Source organism: Apteryx rowi, unplaced genomic scaffold (assembly GCF_003343035.1).
Source record: "Apteryx rowi isolate R43461 unplaced genomic scaffold, aptRow1 scaffold_1290, whole genome shotgun sequence".
In the NCBI taxonomy this organism is placed as follows: domain Eukaryota; kingdom Metazoa; phylum Chordata; class Aves; order Apterygiformes; family Apterygidae; genus Apteryx; species Apteryx rowi.
Genome location: NW_020447520.1, coordinates 24,855 through 49,856, shown reverse-complemented (window position 1 = coordinate 49,856; position 25,002 = coordinate 24,855). Strand labels below are relative to the sequence as shown.

General features: G+C 37.1%; 1 protein-coding gene across 1 annotated transcript in view; it reads right to left on the bottom strand.

The window, feature by feature from the left end:
- The window catches only part of FRK (fyn related Src family tyrosine kinase), a 54,008-nt gene that overhangs the window by 13,390 nt on the left and 15,616 nt on the right, over positions 1-25,002 (bottom strand). Inside the window, exons 2-4 of the mRNA XM_026056037.1 lie at positions 17,728-17,849; positions 9,680-9,843; positions 8,867-9,035 (exon numbers count right to left, since the gene is read on the bottom strand). Of these exons, the coding sequence (XP_025911822.1) occupies positions 8,867-9,035; positions 9,680-9,843; positions 17,728-17,849 (455 nt within the window). The remainder of the gene's footprint in view (positions 1-8,866; positions 9,036-9,679; positions 9,844-17,727; positions 17,850-25,002) is intronic.

Here is a 25,002-nt window from a genome sequence, read left to right as displayed (position 1 = left end):
TTGTTTGTTAGTACGAGGTCCAGCAGCACACCTCTCCTTGTTGGCTCCTCCACCACCTGTGTCAAGAAGTTGTCACCAATGMTCTGCAGGAACCTCCAGGACTGTTTGAGCCTAGCTGTGTTGTCTCTTCAGCAGATATCAGGGTGGTTGAAGTCCCCCATGAGAACCAGGACCTGTGATCGTGAGGTTACTTCCAGCTGTCTGTAGAAGGCCTCATAAAGTCCATTCAGTTTTACTTACTTAAAAAAGTACTTTTACTTACATAAAAAAAAAAAAAACTGTCCTTATCAGTGTTTTATCTGAGGTCGGGTTTTAATAACCAGAAAAGCAAAGTAAAAAAAGACAAACGAACATTCCTGTTACAAATCAGTTAGATAAAATCTGTTACAATAGTGGCAAAGAAGTTACATTTTTTTTAGGAAGTTTATATAAATGAAATATATAAAATATATGCCATGTGGGGTTTAAACTAATTTCTTTTTTTTAGCTTGCAGTTAAATACATGTGTTTTTAATGAAGTAGAAGTTTTTAGCTGTAAGTGATAAACATAGTACAAACAGCGGATTATTATAGGTAGCAACCAAGTGGCCAAAAATTTACTAGTTAACATAAACCTTTATTATAACAAGCATCTTGTGTAAGACACCAGTTCGGGAATAAATTGATCTGTACCTGAAGAAAACACAGTTTTGATTTTTTTTGAGGGGGTGGCAAGTGAGAAATATTTTTGTAAATGCTAAAGTCCTGTTTAAGAACAAAAATAATGTTGATAGGTGTCAATAAGCAACTCCTTTTCACCTTTTTTTTCTAGAAATCACCTCTAATTTAAGCCTGCTTAAAGCAAGCATATCAGTACTGATTACTGTCTTTCTGGAAATATTTTCTAGAAGAACTAAGGAAGCTTCATACTGTAAGAAAAAAACATTGATAATTTGGAAATGAGTTAGAGAGAAAATTAATTATTTCTGTCTAGTTTCCTCTGGCCTAAGAGGTCCTTAAATATTTGATAAGCCACTCTGGAGGAGAGTCTGTTTGCAGCTTTTGATAAACCTTCAAAAATGACTTCAAAGTAGTCTTGTCTTCTGAATAATTATAGGCCCAATGTACAGAGTACATTGAACTTATGTACAGTGAACTTCTGAATCGATTTATGTGTAATAAAGGAACAACATTAAAAAGTACAAGTTCTTAGTAATACAAGAGACCATTTGAACGTAAACTGTTCGTATTAATAGGAGAATGAGTTGGGTATTTGACAATGCTCAAGCAGCCTTCTCAGCACACACAAGTTAACTTACAAGTTAGTGTTAGGTACTGAACCAAATGCAATAAAATAAYTTCTTTGTTCAGGTGAATTGTGAGAATTTCCCGAATGCAAAGCTGTTTATGCCACATATGCACCAAAGAGATGAAATATTCAAGAACTGAAAATATCATTGATACATCTGATAACTGTTTATAACAGAATACTGTCTCCTAAACAAACACTGCTTTGGCAGTTTCCATGCAAAAGAGAGAAACTTGGGAGATGCTTTACAATATAATAATGACAAATGCATCTGTCGACTTGAACAAGCTGAAGGAATTTTCTTAGATAGGATTAATTGGTGATGATAGAGGTCTACTTTATGTACTGACAGTTGGAGAAGCAAGCCAGCCTAGACAATAGTTCCCAGAGAATCCATCACGCTCAGCATGGGACAAAGTGTAAATCCTTGCTGCAATGATTTCCACTTAAATAGAAAAAACAATGTCTCAATGATGAAATAAAAACAAAAATGTAAAGTGACATGCTCAGGACCTACAGCAAGACAGGGTTGTGCAGAGCCAAGAACAAAAGTAGCAATTTCTGCCTTCTAGACCATTTTTCTATACCTTTCTGATAATTGTGGGTCAACAACACAAAGGTCAGAAAAGATGTTCCTTAAGGGAAAGATATTCTTGAGTTTTGTTTTTTTCATTCACACATCCACCACTACTTTTTCACCTTGGTAAAATGTCACAGATTTTTCCAAAGCAGAATTGCCAATAAACAAATAAGACAATCATCTGAACGAAAGCATCATGTTTCTACTGCTTTTTATTTATAGTCACAGTGATCAACAGATTGTTTCAACAAGATCTATAGTTCTGGGCCTTCTGGCCAGTCATTTTAGTCACTGTAGCTTGGAAATACTAATGTTCTTCCAAGAAACTTTAGTGTCCTCAATGAGCTGCCAGAACATTAGAGCAACTCACTGCCAAAAGCTTAAACAAGGCTGCCAGAGGCTCATTTAATGAAATTCTTCAACGTAAGATGGTTCACGACAGTGCACTTGCACATTCCCTATGGAAAATGCGTTCTTCACAGTGCACTGGACACAGAGACAAACCTGCACTGTTCAAACTTTTCACCTGAAGCCTAAAGTATATGTGTTTTCAGTCACACCCCTATAAAGTTATGCAGCTTCTGTTGCCTTTGACACTAAGATGACTACATAAGACAAGGAGTTTTATAGGTATTTTAAAATGTTCCCATGGGATTCTCCTCTGAAGGAGTATTTTTTTTAATATAAAGACTATTTTGGGACAGGATATAGGACGACGTTAAAAGAAATCTGCATAATCAGAGGGCAGATAGAGAATGAAATCCATCATGGGCATCCTGTTGTCGGGAGCACCAAATAGATAAAATATAAGCTCTTCAGCTTCTCCTCACACATTAGGAATAGACCCTGAAAAGTGCTTTTGACTTTTGTCAACAGGAGTCCCTTAAAAAAAAAAAAGAAAAAGAAAAAATCATCCTGTTGCACCACTGACATTTTAACTGAAACAGGTCCTAGTTTGGATATAGCAAGGACCAGTGTGTGACTGAACAAGTGGATAGAAGATCAAAGAAGATGGAAACTCAAAACCTTGGCCATTTATGATAGCTGCAGAAAGGGTGTAAGCAGCCACCATGGCTGATAGGCTACCTTACCAGTGCTGGGGGCTTCTCTTCCCATGCCATTCTCCCCTGGGTGTTTGGGGGAGTAACAATAAGGTGGTGGGGGAAACATTATTGCCTAAAAATGAGGGAGAAAAAGTGGAGGTGGGAATAGAAGAGAAATCAAAAGAGAARCAAAGAGGGGGAGATGGAAGGACATGACCACCATCCAAATCCTCCACCATGGAGGGTACCCCAGGGAACAAAATGCTGTAGTGCAACCTCTGAACAAAACACCAGGGAGTGTGAAGGTGACACAGCAGGGCTGGTATTAATTAACAGATCAACAGTTAAAATTTTTAGCATAATGAGAGCCTGTCTCACATTAACAAATGACATTTAGGATAACAAAAAGTTCTAAATATTGATGTATTAATAAAAGATATTAGAGATATTTTACAAGACTTGGTATTAGTTTAATCAAAAGTCTCTAGTTTAATTATGAGTCTTGTGACTCTTCCTTCAAGGTTAATGGAAATCTTGCCTAAATATAAAGACCACAGACTAATCATTCTGACATTTTGAAGGACTCCACAATCCACCACTGGTTCTGAAAAAAGTCTTTAAAAAGTCAGGGGAAAAAAATTATTCTAGATCAATATAGATTTCATCTTCTGAGGTTTCAGTAGGGAAGTGCTGAACAATTTCTTTAGAGATGGAAACAAGCTTACAATAAAATCAGGAAATCTTTGAAAAATACTGGTTCATTAATTCTGAAAACCTCTCAGGTTGAGCACTCTCTTACAAAACCTCCCCCATGATCCTGGAGGGCTGTGTCTGGATCCTCGTCTTCCAAAGCCAGTGGACCCAAATCCTGAAACCAGTTAACCCAAGCATTACATAATCATAAATGCAGGAGGGGAAACAACACCCAACACGGTTCAGTAGAGGAGGGTCATTTTCCTCCTCAGAAGTCCCAGTCCATCTGCAGTTCTGGGTCAGAGGGCTTTCAGGTCTCCTAGTTTAAGATCTCAGAGGCTCCAGCAACTTGACATTTTTCTCAGTTTTGTCACTGATGTAAATTCCATGGGATTAGAAAACACCGTTGGTAGCTGAATTCATTTCATCAGCTGTAGGCAATTTTTCAGACACCTAGGTCTGAGTTAGTTGTCCAGACTTTACAATCAAAGGAAAGAAACATGCATTAATGGCATATTATTCTCTCACTGCAGTGCAAATTTCTGATCTAGAGTCTGATTTATCTGACATGTAAGTATCTGCTTTTTTCCATTGGTTATAAAGAAAGACTTATATATCTAAAATTTGGATGCCTAAAAATAAGAAAAATGTATCTATTATTCTAGGCATTAATATTTCTGGAAGGAAACTCTTGTGAAATTTCCAGTTTGTGTGCAATATCTGAAGAATTGTCTCTTGCTTCAAACTAGAATGGAAAAAGATTTCTGAAAATTGTAGTTACTCATAAGCCAGAAATCACACATTTTCATCAAGTGGGAATYACCTCAGGGAAAAGTCCATCATTGCCATCTCACCAGAATTCTAGGAGCTGATTTTTTCCTATGGATTGGAAGTCATCTACCTACGCACAATCCATTTTAGGCCTTTTAACAGTAATAGCTAGAAATTAGAGGAGGTCCAGAAAAAACAACTTTAGAAATGAAGAAACTACCATACCAAGAAAATATATTTAGTTTTTCTAAAGACAACTGAAAACTGATTTAGCTCAGTTTATAAGTACCATCAGAAGGGAAATAAAAAATATTGCATACCAGGGAGCTTTTAATTTAGCACAAGAAGACACAACAAGAATCAAAGAGCAGATGTCAGATAAATACAGATGAGAAATTAGGCCTACATTCCCACTGGCATAGGTGATATACCATTGAAACAAACTGTTAAAGAAAGCAGAGGCACCTTCTCTCTGTAGTTCTATCTCAGGACAAGAAAACTTCTAGTTATTTTCTAGTTAAGCATGAGCTGTGTTTTGATTAAATCTAAATAATTTTTCTAGGACAGAGGTGAAATATAATGGCATATAACAACAAAGTATTCAGAATATTCATGAGCTATGACAGATAGGTACTGAAAAATGAAGCTCAGCATGAAAATACTTACACTAGCAGAACCCTTTCTGGGCTTCAGTACTAGAAATCTATGAGGTGCTAATTTGCCTTATGCTCTTCTATATTGTTTGAAATGTGATTATTTCATAGGATTAATCTACTCCGGTTAGAAATGAGGGCATAGTTCCATGTCACAATGTCTCTGGTTGTGAAGCCATTTTTAAAGGAGTCAGTCTATTTCTCTCCCCTATATTTGCCATGTCGCTTGTCCTGTCCACCCTAACTTCCAGTTTCCTGTGGATCTACACAGTAAAAAAGTTTAGCAAAAAGACCTTGCTTTAAAATAACCCCCCAACCCAATTTGAAGGCAACTGGATTTAGATCAGTGAGTCAGGTATCAGGAAAGGCGAGTTTTATAGTGTGTCATATTTGAAGCCTGAAGTATTGGCTATGTAAATATTGGAAGCTTCAATCATCAGCATGTAACATGATGCATTTCTTGATTACTCATGAACTACTACACTTTCCATTCACTTATCACCTCTGTATTGAGATGAATGGAATCATCAGACTTAACCTTTGTTTTAACTTTATTTGTACCAAACTAAGCATTTATTACTCAGATTAGGGTGAGGGGCTTTGGTTTTTTTTCTTTAGTTATTGAAATGCTATTACTCATGAGTATTGATGAAAGCAAGCTTTGGAGAGCTAATGTGCTTAACTGATTGAAATAAGGAACTCCAAGTTGCAAAAACATTGTATGGAAAAGAATAATTCCCTAGAAAAGTATACTGCAAGGTTAAATGCTTCCACTTGAAACTGATCTATTTCTGTAAAGCAATTAAATATTTCACAAAGTATGCTGATAACAGAGTCAGTAATACCTATATAATTTATCAAGATGGCTTTGAGGATCGAAGCCTGCACTTGAGCAACACTAAGTGTAATGCTCCGCTTCCTCATCACAGTATACAATCACAGCCTCCCAGCTACCCAGATGTCTCACCTAGATGAAGCTTGTGTGTGCCGTAATTCAATATAACCCACTGTGAAATCAATGAGGCTGCTACTGTTGACCTCAACAGGAGGCAGACTAGAGTGAACAAAAAAGACATAGGAAAGGTATTGATTAATCCACTCCTTTTTCCCAGCCAAAGTGTACTAACAAAGAGTAACACAGTTGAAGGGGCTTCTCCCTCTATAATGTGCTAGTCTGTATGTAGTAGCAACAAGTTTGCAGCAAATATTATCCATGATTATTTACTCCAGTGTAAAATTTTCATTTTTAACTAACGAACCCACTGCAGAAGTTTGTGTGACCATTTTTGTTGTTTTATAGTCTACTGTGAGTGCATCCTTAGAACATCCTATTAATACAGAAACTGAAAAACACCTTCTTTCCTGCTTACATTGGTCTAGCTGTTTTATGCTCTCTCTGTGCCTTATCAGCAAGGCATTGAAAGGATAATTAATTGAACAACAATCAAAGAAAGGATCTCTGCAGATCAGATTGGCTTTAAACACATTAAGATCTGTTTCAGATATAAAATTTAATTTCACTAACACTTTTCCTTTTCTTGAGGTCAAGTATTAGTAGCAGTCAGTCATCTGAACAACACCAAAAAGAAAAAAAAGGAGGCAAATTTCAGCTGAAACTCAGCCCTTTTATCCCATGTGGGTTTCATGTATTAGTGAGTAGTCTTTTCAGTTCTGCTTGAGTCCATTATTAAATTCAAAGTTTGTTTCTTAGAAAACAGATAATATGTACTGTGTCCATTATGCAGAAGGAGAAGTTGAAGCAGAGTTTTGAGAAGAGTTATTAAAAGAGGGAGATAAAACATAATTGATAGCTTTCCATTCTGAATATGCAATACCAGATAAATGTTAGTTCCACTTTCCCCCTAAAAAAAAATAGGTAGAAATATATGTGTTGCAATTTGTGCAAAATCAGATTATTTTGTTTGATGAGAAACAAATCTTTTTTTAGAGTGCTAGTTATCACATACTTTCTTAAGAAAGAAAAAGACAACTGCTAAAAGAAAAATTAATGTCACAAAAACTTAAATAGCTTAATCTTGATTCCAGTTTCATTCAATTTCCTCCTTTAAATATTGTTTTAAGAGATTTCACGGTTTAGGAAGAATGCTTCAGTGTCTTGCAATAAAACAGACTTATCCAGATGTTGCATTAAATTATTAAAGCAAGGTAAATTCAGATGGACAAATTAGATTCTTGTCTTATGGAGAAGAAAGGCAAACAGCATATTGGGCTATTTAAACAGAAGCCTGTAAGAAGTGAAGCTATTCCCTTTTTTTACTCAGACTTGGTGAAGCTGCAGCTGGACACTGGTGAAGCTGCTTCCTTTTATTATCACACTTGAAAAAAAAAATGGTTACCACCCAGAAACAGCCCAGAGAATGTATTCTGAAAATGGTGTGACTTTTGAAACACTTTAGATAGGTAAAGAAGAGAAGACTGAAAAGGAACATGATAATAGCTTTCTAGTTTGTAAAGAGGAAGAGAATAATGTATACCCCATAACCATGGTGGATAAGACAAGAAGTAATGGGTTTATATTACCAAATGAAAGATTCAGGTCAAATATGAGGGGAAAAAGCCCTTTTTCATAGGAGTGATAATGACGATTGAACAAGAATGCTTGGAGAGACTGTGGAGTTGTTAGAGTTGCTGGTTTCAGAAGTCTTTAAAAATAGGTCTTTCAAGTCTTTAAAAAAAGTCTTGAAAAATAGGTTTTCCTGTCAGAAAAGTCATAGCCTTCATTGCTCCTGTCTTAGGACAGAGAAATGGACAAAGAGATTTCAAGATGGTTTCTTTGATTACCAGTGCACTAAGGGGACATATCAGCTCACTGGAAAAGTATGCTGTCTTTCACACAAATTACAGATGGCCTTAAGTCTCAACAGTTCTTCCACTCTGGGTGCAGCAAAGAAAAAAGTTTCCTATCTGCTTTCAATTTGCAAGTCCCAAAATGCATACAGTATCCTCATACAAGATAGCCCTAAAATGCATGCTTAAATTCCTCTCTGTTCAGAAGAGCATTCAAATAGGACTCAAGCATATTTAGGTGATCCTCTGAACTGAAGATCTGAATCTGTTTTGCTTCCTGAAACATGATCATTAATGTCCAACACAAGCTTTTTCAATTAACCACAACACATAATAATGTTTTCTCATTTTAAAAATATGTATATCATCCAGGCTACCCTTCCTATCTATGAGATTCTTGCCATCTGCTGGCAGATGTTTTATGTTTTTGTTTTAAAATGAACAAATTACTTTAAGTTAATCAAAAATAAACAAGAAAAAATTTTAAAAGCCACATCAGTCACAAACCTACACTATAGGCAATATTGCGAATGAATGTTGTGGATCAAAAACATATATTCAATCATTATTAGGATTAAAGCACTTCTTAAATACAACAAGATTAATAGAGTACATATCCTATGTTAACAAAGGCATCATTATAATATAGCATCTAGCCACTTGAAGAAATTCTGCAGACTACAAACCAGTAGTAAATTGATTATTTCACCTACAAATGAAACACAGTCATTCAGTTCCACATAAGCAATATTCTACAAAAGGGATGGCCTTGCTGGAGTTGTGTTTTTATGTAGTAACTATCAGACAAGAATGTATTCAGTTGATAGAGAAACAGAGAATTGTATAAAACTGTAATTCAAAATATTAAAGTATTTCAGGATCCTGAGCTTTGCTAGCCTCCTTTTTTAAGTGCATATATTTTAAGAATAATTTTTTTTAGGGATAGGCTATATTTTCAGTATAATTTAAAAAATAAAGGAGGGGCTTGCCAATGTTTAACTTTATTAACATTTAAGAGTAATTCACTCACCTGGTTTTAATGTTTTGATTGCCACAGGGGTGGTATTATTCCACAGTCCTTCCCATACCTCACCAAACTGACCAGATCCTAATTTTTTCAAGAATTTCAGAGAGTTTCGGTCTATCTCCCACTGATCCACAGTTTTATAAGACAAATCAAAAGTAGTAGGAATTTGTACCTGGTATAAGAGAAGAAAGAGAAGAAATAATACAGTAATTTAGATTTCTAATACTTTTCCAACAGCATATGCAAGTCATTGTTAACTATGTCACGTAAAGTTGCAACTGATATGAATAATGCTTCTTGAGAGCACAGATATATGATAAAGTGTGTTGGGTAGATGAAGTACAGCCCACATCTTGGGTACTTTTTGTTACTGAATTATTATTAAACTCTAAAGAAAATATCCTGCCATTAAAAAATAAAAATTAGAAATCATCCCTCTAGCAAGCTCTTCTGAACAATGACGTATTGCTTGCCTGAACCTAGTGGTTTTGTTTCAGTAATTACTTATAGACAGCTAGAGTTATGAAGTTGGTGATTTCATCTCCATATCCATTTACAAAAAGGTATTCATAAATCATGATTTGGCATATTTTCTCCTCCAGTCACATGATGATTTGTTCAAAATGACATGGTATTTTATTATTAATGTGTCAGCTTCAAGAATGAAATTGTAATGTTATCTGTGACTTCCTGAAAATAATCAGGTCATCACCATTTTTAAATGGTGGAAACAGTTATGGGGCTAAGACCTTCTAACAGATATCTGAAGAATTACCTTATAAAAAATATGTTGCATGATGTAGCATCCGCTCTTACCTTTAGACATGGCTTCCCAAGTTTCACACAGAGGCCATCATTGTTCTTACTGTAATAGTCAACAAACTCATTCAGAGTTTTAAAAGTTCTCCGTCTGCTTAGGAAAAAACCTCCTTCATCCAGCTTTCTGATCCTGTAGTGCTTCACAAATTCACCATCAAAAACTAAAATGATTTAAAAATATTAAGTTTCTGGGTATTATAGGAGTAGTACAGTATAGCTTATGGCCAGCAGTTTCAAACCAGCTTAAAGGACATTAGGTTCCTAAGTGTGTTTGTAAGGACCTTAAAAATAGATTGTAAAGACCTAAAATAAATTAGTTTAGTTTCAAAGATAGCAACTACACAAAATCTCTTTCAAACCAAAGCCCACTTTTCAGATAGTTTAACATATCTAGTCTACTAGTCTTTAATCATTCAGGTCTGGAGATTCTTGCACTATAAGACTTGATGCAAAAGTACATAAAAGTACCTTCTTGCCTGGGCAGCTCATATTTTCCATCTTTTAGGACACCAAAACCTGCCAGAATCATCTAATTCAAAGGAATCATTTAATCAGTTTTTAATATTTCATTTATCAATATTAACATCCCAAATAGCAGCTTCTGGATTGGCAAGCATTTTAAAGCAAACAAAGATACACACCATACGGCCATGATCTTCTGAAGAGCACTCACATCTTCCCTAGATTTTGAGTTTTGTGAGTACTTGGAATATGTAAAAATCTGCCCAATAATGCTGTATTTTGAGTAGTTGATGACTCCCTTTCCATCCAAATGTCTTTTATTCTTATTTATTCTTTCTTAATCAACAAGATATTTATCTCCTTGCCTTCTATAGATTATTTAGGTGCATGTCAAGACACCCAAAGAGCCCTTGTCTGCGACCTTCAGAGCACTCTTTGGCAGTGTCAGAAAGTAGGCTGGGCCCCTGTTTGCTGGAGCTAGTGAGTGGGAGGATCAGCAGCAGACCAAAGATGGAGAAAAATGCACTGTCACTCACCCAGCCCATTATTTAGGGAGGACAAGCCCTGTAATTGCCATTTCTTACTGGTCTGTCATATATGGTTTAGAGTGTTTCTCTACAAAGGAATATCAGAAGTAGCAATGGCTATAATATCTGAGTAGTAGCAGGAAAGGCTGTTCTAAAGAGTTGGAAAGAAGTCTAGTCTCACACATGGGGTGACATTTAGTGTGACACTCCATTACTGAGACCATCACTGTCCATTTCCAACAGGCAGTGGAGAGCTTATGTTACATCCTGAAGGATAACTGGTTTAACTCCTATCAATACCACAGCTGTTAGCTCTAAAATTAAATGTTCTGTAATAAACCTAGCTACTAATGAGGAATCCTGACTGTACAGAGTGTTACTTAAGAGGGAAGAGGTTTAAGCAGCAGGATAATTTTTCTGCAGCTCAGATAAGAAGATGCATGCATCTGTGGAAGGAGGTTTTCTGATCCTGGGAGTTTCAGGTGGAAAATGACCAGAGCTCAAGGAATGGTACCAACCTGTAATGAGATTAAGAGAGAGAAAGTATTGGAAAGTATGGACAGGTTGGCTTGTTTTTTTCTCCCCACTTGTTAGAGCTGGTGTTGGAGCAAGCTGAAGAGAGCTGGTCTTGGAGCAAGCTGAAGGGACACAAGTAGGCTGCCAGATTTGAGAAGGTCAGTGAGAGAATCAAGCCAAAAAGGAGAATGGGAATCATCCAGTGGTGAGTTTGGGAAACGGCCAGGAGAAGAAACAGTGGATAATGACCAAATGTGAAAGATTAATTGAAAAAGAAGGTAGTGGCAACAGGTAAAAGACAGGGGGAATAACCCAGAGTTTTCTCACACCCCACCATTTCATGAAATGACACAGTGTTTTTCCACAATGAGTGGGGAGAAAACTGTGAAGGGGAGGAGGAAGTTCCAGTTACCATCTTCTTCCTGGTCACCCACCGTTGCACTTTCCCAGTGGCTATTAGTGGCTACTCTTGGTTATATAATTAATTTAATATCAATGTGTTTCAGTCCTACTAGCAGCCTCAGTCTGTTACTCACACTTGAAAATCTAGTTATTAGCAAATTTATTATTGTTCTCCCCTGGAATTATCCCTGCTGAAATATCCTTCATGTTGTAGAACTTCAGCTGCATACACAGAATGTGTGTTCAACTTTTATAAATTATTCTAAAAATTCAGAAACATATATCATTGGTCTTGAGTTAACTTTAGAAAGTAAATGGACAATCATTTTAGGCATGATACTAACAGAAGAATTCACAGCCACATATGTGTGTACCAAAATTTTGGGAAATTACTAATTACACATACAGTATATTCTCTCTCACCATTACCTGACTAAATTCAAATGAAAACCTTCCTTCCTTAAGCACTATCATGTCATCCCCGACCACCAGAGGGCATATAGGGGCTGCTGAAAACCTGAGGGAATTTTATAACCGCCACAGGTAATGTTTTTAGGCAGCTGAGTTGCCAACATAAAATTCTGCATGAGTACCAAACAAGAATATTTGTAACTATAACCTCAGAGTATAAAAAGAACAACATCAACCACTTTTCAAATGCCATTTCCTTTCAATTTAACACATAATTAATATTTTTCAATTATAAAAAGCATGTAAATGTTTGTGATGCATAATTTGGAATGAGGCTGATGGAAAATGACTTAAAGAGTAATTCAGAAACAACACACAATGAAAATTCATTGGCTTTTCCAAAGTTCAAAGTAAAGTGCATCTGGCCAAAAAAATTGTTATTTATGATTCATCAAATAAAAGGCCAGCAGGATGACTGTGTTAATCCRGTCTCATCTACATATCACAAGTGATAGTAGCTTGAGTATCTCATTTATTTATTAGCAGTATTATAATTATTATTTGTAAAGTAGCTAATCTTTATGTAAGGGTTGGTTTGAAAGGTGTGTTCTAACTTCTTAAATGAGCTTTATATGAAACCCTATGGTTGGCGGTATATAGGTTGGACAACATCAGCCCAGACTCCTGACCTTATGTTTACTAAGTCTATGAGTAATTGTTTCCTCAATGTTCTGGAGAGGTTCCAGTTTATACTGTAATTTGCAGCTACCAAATCCTTTATCCTGGTTCATGGTATTTTGCTGCTATTCAGGTTGTATTTTGCAATTTTGCATCAAGCCATGACTCAACACTGTTTTTCATATCAAATTGAAATGAAATAGTGTTTGCAGACCAGCTGATCTAATCTCCTTATCACAGCCCAGCAGTGTGACTTAAGCAAGGAAATAATAAATGAAAAACAGTAGTCTCTCTGTAGCATTTACATCTCACCAGGCAGAACATTTCCTAGGATTGTGGAGGAAAATGATGGTTTAGCTACTGCATGATACTTTCATTGGCTTCTTATTCCTATAAGATAACACTGCTGTTTTATGATACTTTTGCAGCTTTTTCTTCCCTCTGGATGAAGCTGGAATGTGTGTGGAAAACCTGTAGACTTCTGTACAGATACAGCTTTTGCCTGTGATAAACAGTTCAGGGGCGGATTAATTTGGTGTTTGATAAGGGACTGTTGGTGGGTTTTTTTGTTTCTTTAGGGTTTTGTTTTGTTTTGTTTTGTTTGTACCTCCTTGCCATGTGAAGGGTTGAGTCTGGCTGGGCCAAGCAAAAGTAGATTTTGTCACTCAAGGATGAGAATAAAATATTTTAGTGCTCCTTTCCCAGGGCAGTGACATTGAATCTTATGGTGGCATCAGCACAGCAACATCCTCACCAAATGAATCACTGAGGCAAATGAAAGCATCATTACTGCCAGACTCCTCAACATCTCTCCTACCTACAGTCTTCCACCAGCACAGACAGTGCAGGGCTGGCAGCATGGAAGGAAAGAGGGAGCAGAACCAGCCCCCAAGCCCTCTCCTCCTTACTTCCACTCCAGCCCTGGGGTGTCCCGATACTTATATATTTTCTTCCTCATGCAAGGATGAGCCAGAAGCAGAAACATGCATTTTAACAACAGGACCATGGCCAACCATTTGCCAGGCCAGGAGTTGTACTTGCTCTCCATGCCCCAGGCAGAGCTGGGAGGAAGGCAGCTCATTAAATCACTCTCACCAGCACAGACCAGGTGCAGTGGCTGCTGTGGCTCAGTCATTCTCTTGCTATGACCATGATTTTGCCACTCCTATCAGTCTGCTGCCTTAAATGATTACCTACTTTTTCCTATGCCTACTGCCAATCTGGCCTAAAGGAAACCACACAATCTTTTTTATGGGCAGAAAAAAAAAAAAAAAGGAGAAAACACAAAACATTTACATTGCTATTTAATGCAATCAGTCTTTTAGATACCATTATTGGAGGGGGAGGGGGAGGGAGCTGAGCACCTCCTGCTATCATTGGCAATGACACTCAATTAAGCCGAGCATATCTAAATTATGGCTTTTAATTAAAAAGAGGCAATGTCTAAGATGGCACCAACATGTTTAAAATTTAATACATTTTACACCAGATGCTGGAGTCATCAGTATAAAAATCCTTCTGCAACATGTGCATTTTTAAAATGGGAAAACCTATTTTTAAAATGTCAAACACTTTAAAATGATAGCAACCCATCTCAAAGTCCTGTCTAAAGTTTTATGTGCTTTCCATTTAACCATTTACAGCTGAGAAAAACCCTTCTGAATATAACTTTTTGTTTGTAATTTAAATAGTCATTTATCATATAAATCATTTACAAAATGTGCGTTTTTCCATCATGGCAAGTTAGAAATTAAAATTGCCCTTTTAATGAAAGGAAGGGTTTATTTCTTTCCTTYTTTTGCCTAAAGAGATACATTTGTCTCTCTCTCATTAACATTAAGTCTCTTATACATTCCCATATGTGCATGATCTCAAGCATTAAAATCATAAAAATCCATTCATGCATACTTGGGCAAAAATCTTTCTTCTTTTTTTTTATTTTATTTTTTTTTTCCTCTTTAGTTTGATAGTATTTAAATGTTAGGCTGGACAGAGACTTGCAATACTTTCAGAATGACCTTAGTTCTGAAATGTAGGTTGCCACTTTTCTAGCCATTATCATCATATGCTCTGGAGTAAAATCAAACAGCATAGCAGGTAGAGCAAACCCAATCAGTCCTACACAGGGCAGCTGTTTTGTGGCCTATGGTTACTTCATGCACTTAAGAAATTGGAAACTGAAATTAAAAATATATTCTGAAAGATGAGGTTGTGCTTTCTCCCCCATCAGCTACTACGTAGACAGAAGCTATGCAAGACTTCTTAAAAGGAAAAGGACTGAATCACTTCCTCAAGAAAAAAAACTCTGCTTTGCTGCCACAGTTTTGAGCATCCCATAACTCCTGATGGAACAAAACAGATTCAGAAAAACTGCCTTTTTCATAACATCTGGTGAACTAAACATCCTTCCTCCCAATTAATTCTTCCCACAGTACAATGCATTTCATCATCTACTTTAGCAGGCACTCAGTCTCCCAAAAGTGATGAGATTATGGACATACAATGTCTGGACCATTATGTATACCATTAGGTTGGAAGTAAAGAGCCTGCACAACACAAACAGATGCAATTCAGTCAAGACTGATCAGTAAGCAGCAAATAATATTTAGCCTCTTCAGGATGAAGTAGTGCGTCAAAGCTAAATTACATTTAAGTCTGAGAAGCTGCTAAAAGTTATAGCAGCAGTGCTGAATCATTTCATTAATGCCCACTGTCTATAGATTGTATCAGAACTTATTCCCTTTCATTGCCTAAAAGAGCACAAATGCTTAATAAATCTGAGATGGCACAGAACCTTTGCGTACGTGCTCAAAGGGCAACCCATGTTCATGCACAAAGAAGGGTTGGCTATTGTAGCTGGACTCTTTCCTCAGCTTATATGCTGTTCTCCAATGCCATTCTAAAAAGAAYTTTTGGGAAATCCTGGTGTAATTTCCTTATTAAAACGCATTAGTGAGAAGCAACCTACTCTTTCCTTCATCAAACAAAGCTATGTCAATCAGCGTGGAAGAAATCCACACTGATGATTTCATACCTTGCCTGTTATCAGCAAGTATCAAACCTTCTGTTATTAAATAAGCTTATATGGAAACCTGCAAAGGGCCTACTACAAGCTTATTTAATGAAATCTAATATACTAAATCAGAGAGATTATGGTTTCTATCCAGGATCTGGAAGAAAAAAATTAAACAGCGGCATTTAATGATGATCTCATCCTATCACAGATGTGGGCTAAGATCTATTTTCATTCTCTTGGATTTTTCTCTGCAGTACTTAATATCGTTAGTAAAGTACTGCTGCCTTCATCTTGGTGAGGTAGCCAAGATGAAAGGTAAAGAATTAGGATTTTGAATCTTCTGTAGAAGGCTGCATTTAAAAAATAATAAAAGGAAAATTGCATTTCTACCCATAGGTGCACAAGCACAAGCTTTTTCATTGACTTTTAGTAAGGTGTCATGTACTCAAGTGCAAGCATTAAGCAGATAATATAGGCATATCTATCCTTCCCTGCATACCATCACACCGTTATCAGTCTAGCCTAGTCCTTGGATAAAATCAGCTCACTCATAAAGAACAGTTCAATGAAGCTGAAGCCATGTAAAGACAGGCATAAGTTTGTAGACAGAGGGAAAGTATTTTGAAGAGTTTGCAGCTTTAATACATTCTTTGAATAAAAAGGTACACATGCAACTGGTCAGTTCTGTCACAGTTTGGGAGTTGTCTGATTCCTTGCTGATGCTTAGTGTTCATACCAGCTCTTCTTAGCAAGAGTGAACTTCCTTGAGGGAAGGCAAGGACTGCGGAATGAACTCTCCCAGAACCAAAAATATCATATTTATTTCATAAATGTCATTGTATTTCACTACGCAGGCAACATATATTTGTCTTGGCAATAAAAAACAACCCTCCCCTATTACCACAAGACAGTGATGGTTTATACCCTTTCCTTATGTTTCTGAAAGAGAAACCAGGCATGCGTCAAAAGTTCATTAATCTGCTTGACGCATTTCTGTGTTATGCTTAGAAGATGAATGACACATCATCCCGGCAGAAGAGGAGTCAATATGAAAGAATCTGGTTATGTACAAGACACTACCCACTTCACAGGCGTAATTCTACATGTGACAACTTATAGTTTATTCATAATCATCAAAATTCTTTACTAGCTTATAGAATTAAGGTATGTAGAGCTATCCTCATTCAATGTATTAAGTTTGTAAGCAAAGTTATCTAAAGGTGTCTTGCTATATTTTGCCAGGTATTCTCCTATTCTCCCAGGGACAACATACTCTTGACTCACACTTGTATTATAGGTTTGGTTAAAAGATGTCCAGGGAAAAACACCAAAGATTAATAGTTTAATATCTATTAGGGCAAATATCTATTGACACAACAAAGATGGTGCATGGTATAGTATGCAAGTAAGTAAAATATTAGTGTTTTTATTTGATAGACTTTTGGATTCAGATGAAGGCCTTTAAATATGTTTCAAAAATCATTATCATTATGAATCTAACTTTTTACTGATGTTTACAACTACATTTTCAATGAAATACGACTCTTTCTGAAGTATAGTTCTGCAAATCTTCCTATCATTTTGCTCCTAGAAGCAAATAAGCATAAACCTAAGGGTGTATTCTAGTAGAAATCTCATTTTCTTGAACTGCAGAGGTCTGCCAGTATGACTTTAACTTCTATTCTATATACCAATTAGGACAACAGTGTACAGCTGTGATGTATTTCTGACATTTTAATTATGAAAATAGTTCCTATTTCAAGGCAGCTGGAACACTGGAAGTAATAAGGATAAAAAAGTTAATTTGTGTTCTGAGCATATTAATAAACACAGACTATAAAATAAAAGTTAGCAAAGACCCAAATGGCTCTTGCCAACTTGTCTTTTTATATCTCCTGGGAAAGAAAGATTATTATGAATTTTAATTTCATTTTCATGTCCACAGTTTATCATGCTCAAAAATGAAAAAAAAAAAATACAAACCACCCGAGAAACTTTTAAAACGTTGATTAAGATGAAGAACTAAAATATACCTGAAAGTGAGAATTCGCCTTTTAGACTTTCACTTTCTCGGATTAGGAAGGCTCCTGCCTGGTTTCCAGGATATGACAGTTGTCTCTCTGCATCTGCTCGTTTGATTGGGCCAAAAAACCATCTAAACAATAAAAATCATTAATTTTACCAATAAGTAAAACATACCAGAAAGACAATTTAGCTTTTATAAACATACTGCAAATTTACAAAGAGATAGTGTGAGGCGTGTTAATTAGAGTTCTAATAGTATGAAAAGGAAAAAAAAAAAAACTCTAAGAACTACACAACAAATTTAATGTTAGAAAATATTGCTTGCACATTTGACTGAAATCCTGATTCCACTCCAGATGGAAAGCCTTACCGATTTCAAGAGAACTAAAGTTCAAAAGTGGCTGACTGGCATTGTCCCCCCCAAAAAAAAATCACCAAGAAAATTTTGCCAGTGTTATTGTCACAAAAACTGATGCCCAGGTCCACTTGAATTACACAGAAGTAAAGGCATGTGCTAACATTCAGGCATCTTAAAAGTCAAAGATATCTGAAATAATAGCAACGAACTAATGCTTCAAGACGTAAGTCAAGCTAGAATCTTCCCCATTCCATTTCCATGTTGATATCTCAAATGCCTTATTAGTGATTTTTCAGCTTTGCTGCTCTTAGATGAGCAAAAACAATACTTCTCTCAAGTCACTGGAAACACCTGAACATCTATGTTCCTTGAAAATCTACTCCTTTTAAAACATTTGCATAATTTTCTCTCTATTACTAATATCTCTAATTTACAAACACTGTTCAAGCAATAGTTTTAGCTTGTTCACCTGCAGGTGCTATTTAGCGCTTTTGCTGCTTTGTGTTCAGTGTAAATTAAACTGAAATAAGAATGAGGTGATTCAGCATTTTCAACTGGGACGGCATTCAGCTTCCATTGAGCAAAGATATAAAGCTCTTTCCAAGATTAGCTTATCTGAAGTAAATGGTGATAAATAGTTATCAGAAATATGCCATCTACTCACAGGACAAGTCCTTTTAAATTAATTATAGATAAACCTAACATGCAAACTTTTAAGATAAATCAATGTATCACATGACATAAGTTGCTTATTCAGCTAACTACTTTATTTGTCTATTACTAGTGAAAAGTACAGAAGGGGACATCAACAAATTACTCTAGTATCTGTAAGGCTTACAATCATCAAGAGGAATGAAGGAAATAAATTAGAATGTTGGGTGAAATGTTTAAAAAAAWGTCCTGCTTGCGTGAGCAAGCATTAGGAATGAGTAATGTTTTTTGTATGAATAAAGAGGAAATAAACAAAGGCAAATACAGATGGAGCTAACCTACACTGAGTATACTTTGTTAACAATAGAAAATGAAACCCAGATATTCTGGACTACATTCCAAACCTCTGACTTTAAGATGATTTGGATAAAATGTAAGTAGGCCTTGATACATATTTGGCAAGGAGAGGGATCTGACAAGAAAGACACTAGATGGAAAATTTCAGGAAGAATGGTAATTAGTTAAACTTATAATAATTCATTAATTAGACTGTAGAAAATGAGATAATCAATACGCGTGCAAATCTTTTATTGATGTTCTGGTCAAATGAATAAAGAGACAGGGCATGAGCTAAGCTCTCTATCCAAATCCCAAAGAAAGTTTGTCAGCCCTAAAAAATAAATTAGGAGCTTTCTGAAATTTCTAAATGTGTTAGCTCTGAGAATAATATCTGAAAACCAATAAACTACATGATTTTAAAGAATTTGAACTGATATTTTTCTCTTTGAACTATAAATATTCCTTTAGTAATAGTCAATCTGACTAGAATTTCTAATAAGAGCGTATAAGAGGTGTTTAATTTCATATCTCCTTTCTCCACAGGTTAAGAGGAGAGCATCCTTTCAAAAGGATTTCATTTTTCTCTGTAGTCAAAATAACTTCCAATGCAATATTCACAAGGTTGAATTTTATGTTCAGGATAGTCACTTATATAGTTTTTGTATGGCCACAAAACACCTGGAAAAAAACAGAAATAACACATCAAGAACTATCCATTACACTCTTACATTACTTAACCAGCACTTTCTAGTTTCTTCAGTGTGCTTTAATGGCACTAGACAGTTCATGAGACTGTTGAATTAGCAATTCATACAGTTTCACCCACACTAGCAATTCATACAAAGTTCACTTCAGCCTGCAGCTAGATTGCTTTGGATCATGGTCACAAACAGAATATATGTGTATCAACAGATTACCAGGTATGGCACTAATGGCACTAACTTATGCCCAGACGTGGGCATAAGTTTCCATTTCTAGTAGGATCTGTTTGATTAGCAAGAGCACAGCAATAGTATTCTTCTGTTAGTGAGACCCAAGAACATGTTATCTAATATCTCAGCCAGCACTGCATCCAGCACTCCACTCTTTCTCCCTTTCATTGTAGGATGCCAGACCTGATCTTTGGGGATTGTTTTTGACCAGTTCCCTAGAAATATTCATTTCCACCATCCTTCATTGCTCCCAGGAAAAACTTCATTAAAAATTCCAGGCTACTTCCAGGCCACTTCTGGCCACCATATTTGGGAGTATTTCTAGGGACAGAGAAGATGATCTTCATGTAGGTCTATAACAAACACAACCCTTACTTGGCGCTGATGATGTTCAACATAATTTTGGCGGGGTTTGTTGCGGTCATTCGGAGGGTAGTGATCCCGTCTGTTCATTTCTCTGTTGTCAGTCAATTCCACTGGTAGGTTTTTGACCCATAAGATCTTTGGGTGGTAGATACACAGATCACAGGAGCCTTTGTTACATGATGTTCCCTGACTGTGTCAGTATCATTACTGAGACCCATGCTCCTATCCTATAATCTTTTCCTTCTAGCAAAGGAAGGGCTATTCCTTCTTCAAGCTGAATTCTGGTGGATGTTCTTGAAGGGCAAATTCTTTGGGAAAGGAAGACAATGATCTTAGGGAAAGAAAAACAATGATAATTTCTTTCTTTGGGAAAGAAAAATGATAATGTATGAAAGACGGATCATTGAGCCCAGCCATATGGTAGGTAATTTCTTAGGAAGCTGTAACTGCTAGGGGCAGCAGCAGGAGACAAATCCTGACACCAGCACTGGTCCCTGCCTCCTCATTCAGTTCAGCCTCAACCAAAACAGAGTTCAACACAACATGACAGTGTTCCCTGGCTCCATCACTTTCTTTGCCCAGAAGCCCTCTGACATCCACAGTGCAATGCACTGTCTGCTGAAGCCCTCATCTACCCAGCTCTAATTTCTGTCTCCCTATACTACATGAAAATCTGCTAAAATAAAAATAATCACTTCTACTTCTGTCCATTTATGCACTTTTTCTTTTTTCCTTATATCAGGAAGATATGGAGGAAACTTTTAATCTGGAAAGTTGAAGAGAGGAAGAGTAACATAGGCCAAGGGTATTGTATGCTGCATAGCCACTGACAAAATCATTAAAGTGAAGAAAGATAGGGATACAAAGGTCCACAATGCTATACCACTGGCAGAGCTTTCAGTATTTGGCGTCATGTCTTGAAAAGGAAAACAAAAAATAGAAATATCCTCATCCAAAAAAAGCGTATGCATAACAGGTTCCCTTCCCTTCCATTTTGTTTCCTCACATTAATGTAATATCCCCTTTTGATCATGTCACCCAGTACAATGCACTATTTGAAGTAGAGACTGAAGATTTAACAGAGGATCTTGAATAAAATGGGAAGCTTTGTCTTTCTCCTAAAATTAACCCTATCTGAACTGCAAGGCTAAACCCAAACAAGAGGATTCCAAAACATGGCCCAGATGAAAAAGCTTTTGGGAGAATTCTTCCAGCAGCCTACCCCTCTTTGGGTAGCTACTTTCCAGCCCCACTCACACTGGAGTGCTAAGTTTAGTCTTTCTGAAAACCCTAACCCTGTCACTTATGCTAACTGTAGGTGTGGTATCAGCTTTACCCAAGACCCCCAGCCATAGCCTGGATGTAGAAGAGGTCAGGGAACAAATCTATTTGCAGTCTCAACTTTACCTGGGCAGCTCCTTTAATGCCCCACTCCAACGAATGCTCCAGTCTCTCCTAACCCTAATCCTAAGCTTAGCCTTATGCAAAGAACCCCTCCCCACATAAAAAACTTGTCAGGCGATGAGTCTTTCTGCAGATTCAACCCACCTTGGGAAGACCCTTTGGAGCCTTATTCACACTGGAGCTCTAGGGTTTGTAACCCTCCTTACACTAAAACTAATGCAATTCCTAACACTAACTCCAGGCATGGGCTGAGCCTTAGCCAAAGACTCACAATCATGCCAGATGAACAAGCTGTCCAGGGATATATATTTTGCAGACTCATCCTTCCTTCGGTAGTCCTTTCACTGCCCCACTTACACTGGAGCTCTAGGATTTGTCATTCTCCTAACCCACACCCAGGGCATGGGCTGAGTCTTAGACAGAGACCCCCATCCATGGGCTAAAAGAGAAAGCCCTCAGAGAATGCATCTGGCAATCTACCCCTCCTTCAACAGCCTAACCCTAACACCAACATGGGCCAAGACATTGGAGAGGGACCCCAGGGCATGGGCTAGACAAAAAGTCCTCGGGGGACAAATCTTTCTGCAGCCCCAACCTTCCTTGGACAGCCCTCTTTAACACCCCACTCCAACAGGATCTACAGGAATTGATTTTCTTCCAACTCTTATCTTACTTTTACCTTGGGGGAACCTTAGCCAAGGACTCCCAACCATGGTCCAGATGAAAAGTTTGTTACTGGAGAAATCTTTTGACAGCCTATCCCTTCCTTTGGTAGCCCCTTTAGAGTTCCCTTTGGAGTGGAGCTTTAAGTTCATAATTGAGGATTTGAATGCAGCCCCCTTTGGGATGTGGACAAGATCTTCATCACCAAGCCAAATGCAGCTCTGAATTTAAAGCTATCATGGTTGGCTTTCTTGGAAGCTTCATCAGATCCTTCACTGCTCTTTTGTTATCCATGCAGAAGGCCAGCACTGAAAATGTTGTGGAAGTTCAGACTATGTCATCCATTTCCATTAGGGCTTACCAGAGGACAACTTCCCATTTCTGTCTTATACCTTTACCTAGATTTCATATGCACAGAAGCAAAGCCAGAGTTAACTGCACAACATCATATCTGAAGTGACTGAATTTGCCTAAGTAACTAGCTCTGGCTGGGTTGGGTAGTTCATTTTTCATACAACTTGCAGGTTATTGGAGGTAAGATATGGTTAAAGCTGAGATCTGTGGCATAGTCTGAATGTTGTGAGCACCCAACTGAAAGATAAAATACTGGGGCCTGAGTCAGCGGTAAAGTATAGCTACATATAGAAACTTTGATAATTAGAATAGGATGGGGTGGGGGGAAGAAAAGCCTGCTAAAAACGCCTGTGGACTATACATGGCAAGTTCATTCAAAGAGTATACAGGCGCAACAGAACAAATACCAGGTAATCAGTCACATTAAAGTGACTTTCAGAAACCCTGAAGATGTTAAGATGAGGAGTATGATCCATCCTGGATCAGCACTTTGTGGCATGAAGGCATCTCCTTTCTGATTTTGCATAAATGCTTGCAACTTGGGATTTACTGGGATTTCATGGTAAGGTAAATCTCACAAGACTACCAAATCTCAGCAGAGGCGAGGATTTGTCATGATTCTTGTGATTCCTGCCCATTTCTCCATTATAGAAGAAGCAATGATGATAAAGAGGTTAGTTGGCCCTTCAGTAGAGTAACTGGAGTATGTTAACTGTGTCTGTGATGCTAAGCTAAGAGGAGAATAAAAGAAAGATTTTCTAAACTAAGAGAAGAGCTAAGAAGTATGGAAATTATAGCATAATCCTTCGGAGAGGATAAAGAAAAATAGATACTGCATATGTTGTAACCAAATATATCTTAGTTTCTTCTAGAATGCAAAAAGCTCATACAACCACTAAATCAAATAGATAAAAGCTTCTACAATATATAAATTTTACATTTTAAACATATCAAAATCTACATTCATAGAAAGTTGTTGCTGCAAAGTCAACAACTCCAAAGTTAGGAGATACCAATATTAAAATTGCTTCCACAGCACCCACTCAGCCATTTTCAGGAAAATCTAGTATGATACCATCTTTAATTACATGGCCACATCCACTTCTTCCTTGCAGTGTGTTAACATGAATGTTGCTCACTGAATAGTTATCCTGTATTTTGTTTTACCATTGTGCAGATCATAGAGTTTGTTTATTGTGCATTGTTTAGTGTCTGCTCTCAATACAAGTTATAAAATTATATGAATGGCTAATTTCCTAGCAGTTTCTGTTATAGTGCTCATCACTACAACATCTGAGTGCTTTACAAACATTCATTAACTTCTTTTCATGGCACTCCTCCTTGTAAAATATTTTTTACAGAGAAGAAACTTTGCAGAAAGGGACAAAGGCACTAAGATATTATTATAAACATTTCCTACTAATTTTGAATCTCCAGTTTGAATTGCTTAATGCCTACCTTTCAGGGAATTTAGCATTGAACAGTACTTTGTTCATTCAGAGAGAGGAACACTTCAGGAATTGTTTGGCAGAAGACAGGGATGGATGGATGGAAAGGTGAAGAGACAAAGAAAGACAGAAACACAAAGAGATCCTCCATGGTGTTATTTAATTAATTTAACCATATGACCATCCTGTAATCACTGCCCTTACTCAGCACATAAAAACCTGAACAGGCTTGTGTGCGCCACTCTTCACTACTGTCATATGAGCAGGACAAAGAGCCCTGCTGAGTCAGCCTTAAATCCAGACTGCCAGGTTTGCAGTCTGCTGCTGTGGGTAAAGATTTGTGCAGAAGCACAGACATAAGTTTACCAAGGGCTCCAGCAGCGCATCTGTCCCTTCTGCCAGGAGAGGAAGGCCCCAAGCACTTGCTGGGTTTCCATCACCCAGCACCAGAATTTTGCAGCAAGCAGGAAGAGCAGCTGGAGGAATAATCTGTGATCTGAGACTGGAGTATGCTTTTTCTAGCCAGAGTATCTAGAATATCTATAGAATGTTGCCATCAAATTCTAACAAATCTGTTAGATTACCGTGTATAAAGTGCAATTCTGTTTTCAAAGGCTTGGTTAGTTTGAAGAGAAATTTCTTTAGATAGCAAAAAAGCACACACCTTCGATATAGCAAACTCCCCTTCCAAATATCAAGCCCTTCCTCCAAGTACACACATAAAGGATTTCCCATATCATTCTGAGCCACAGGTTTTTTTGTTTTCAG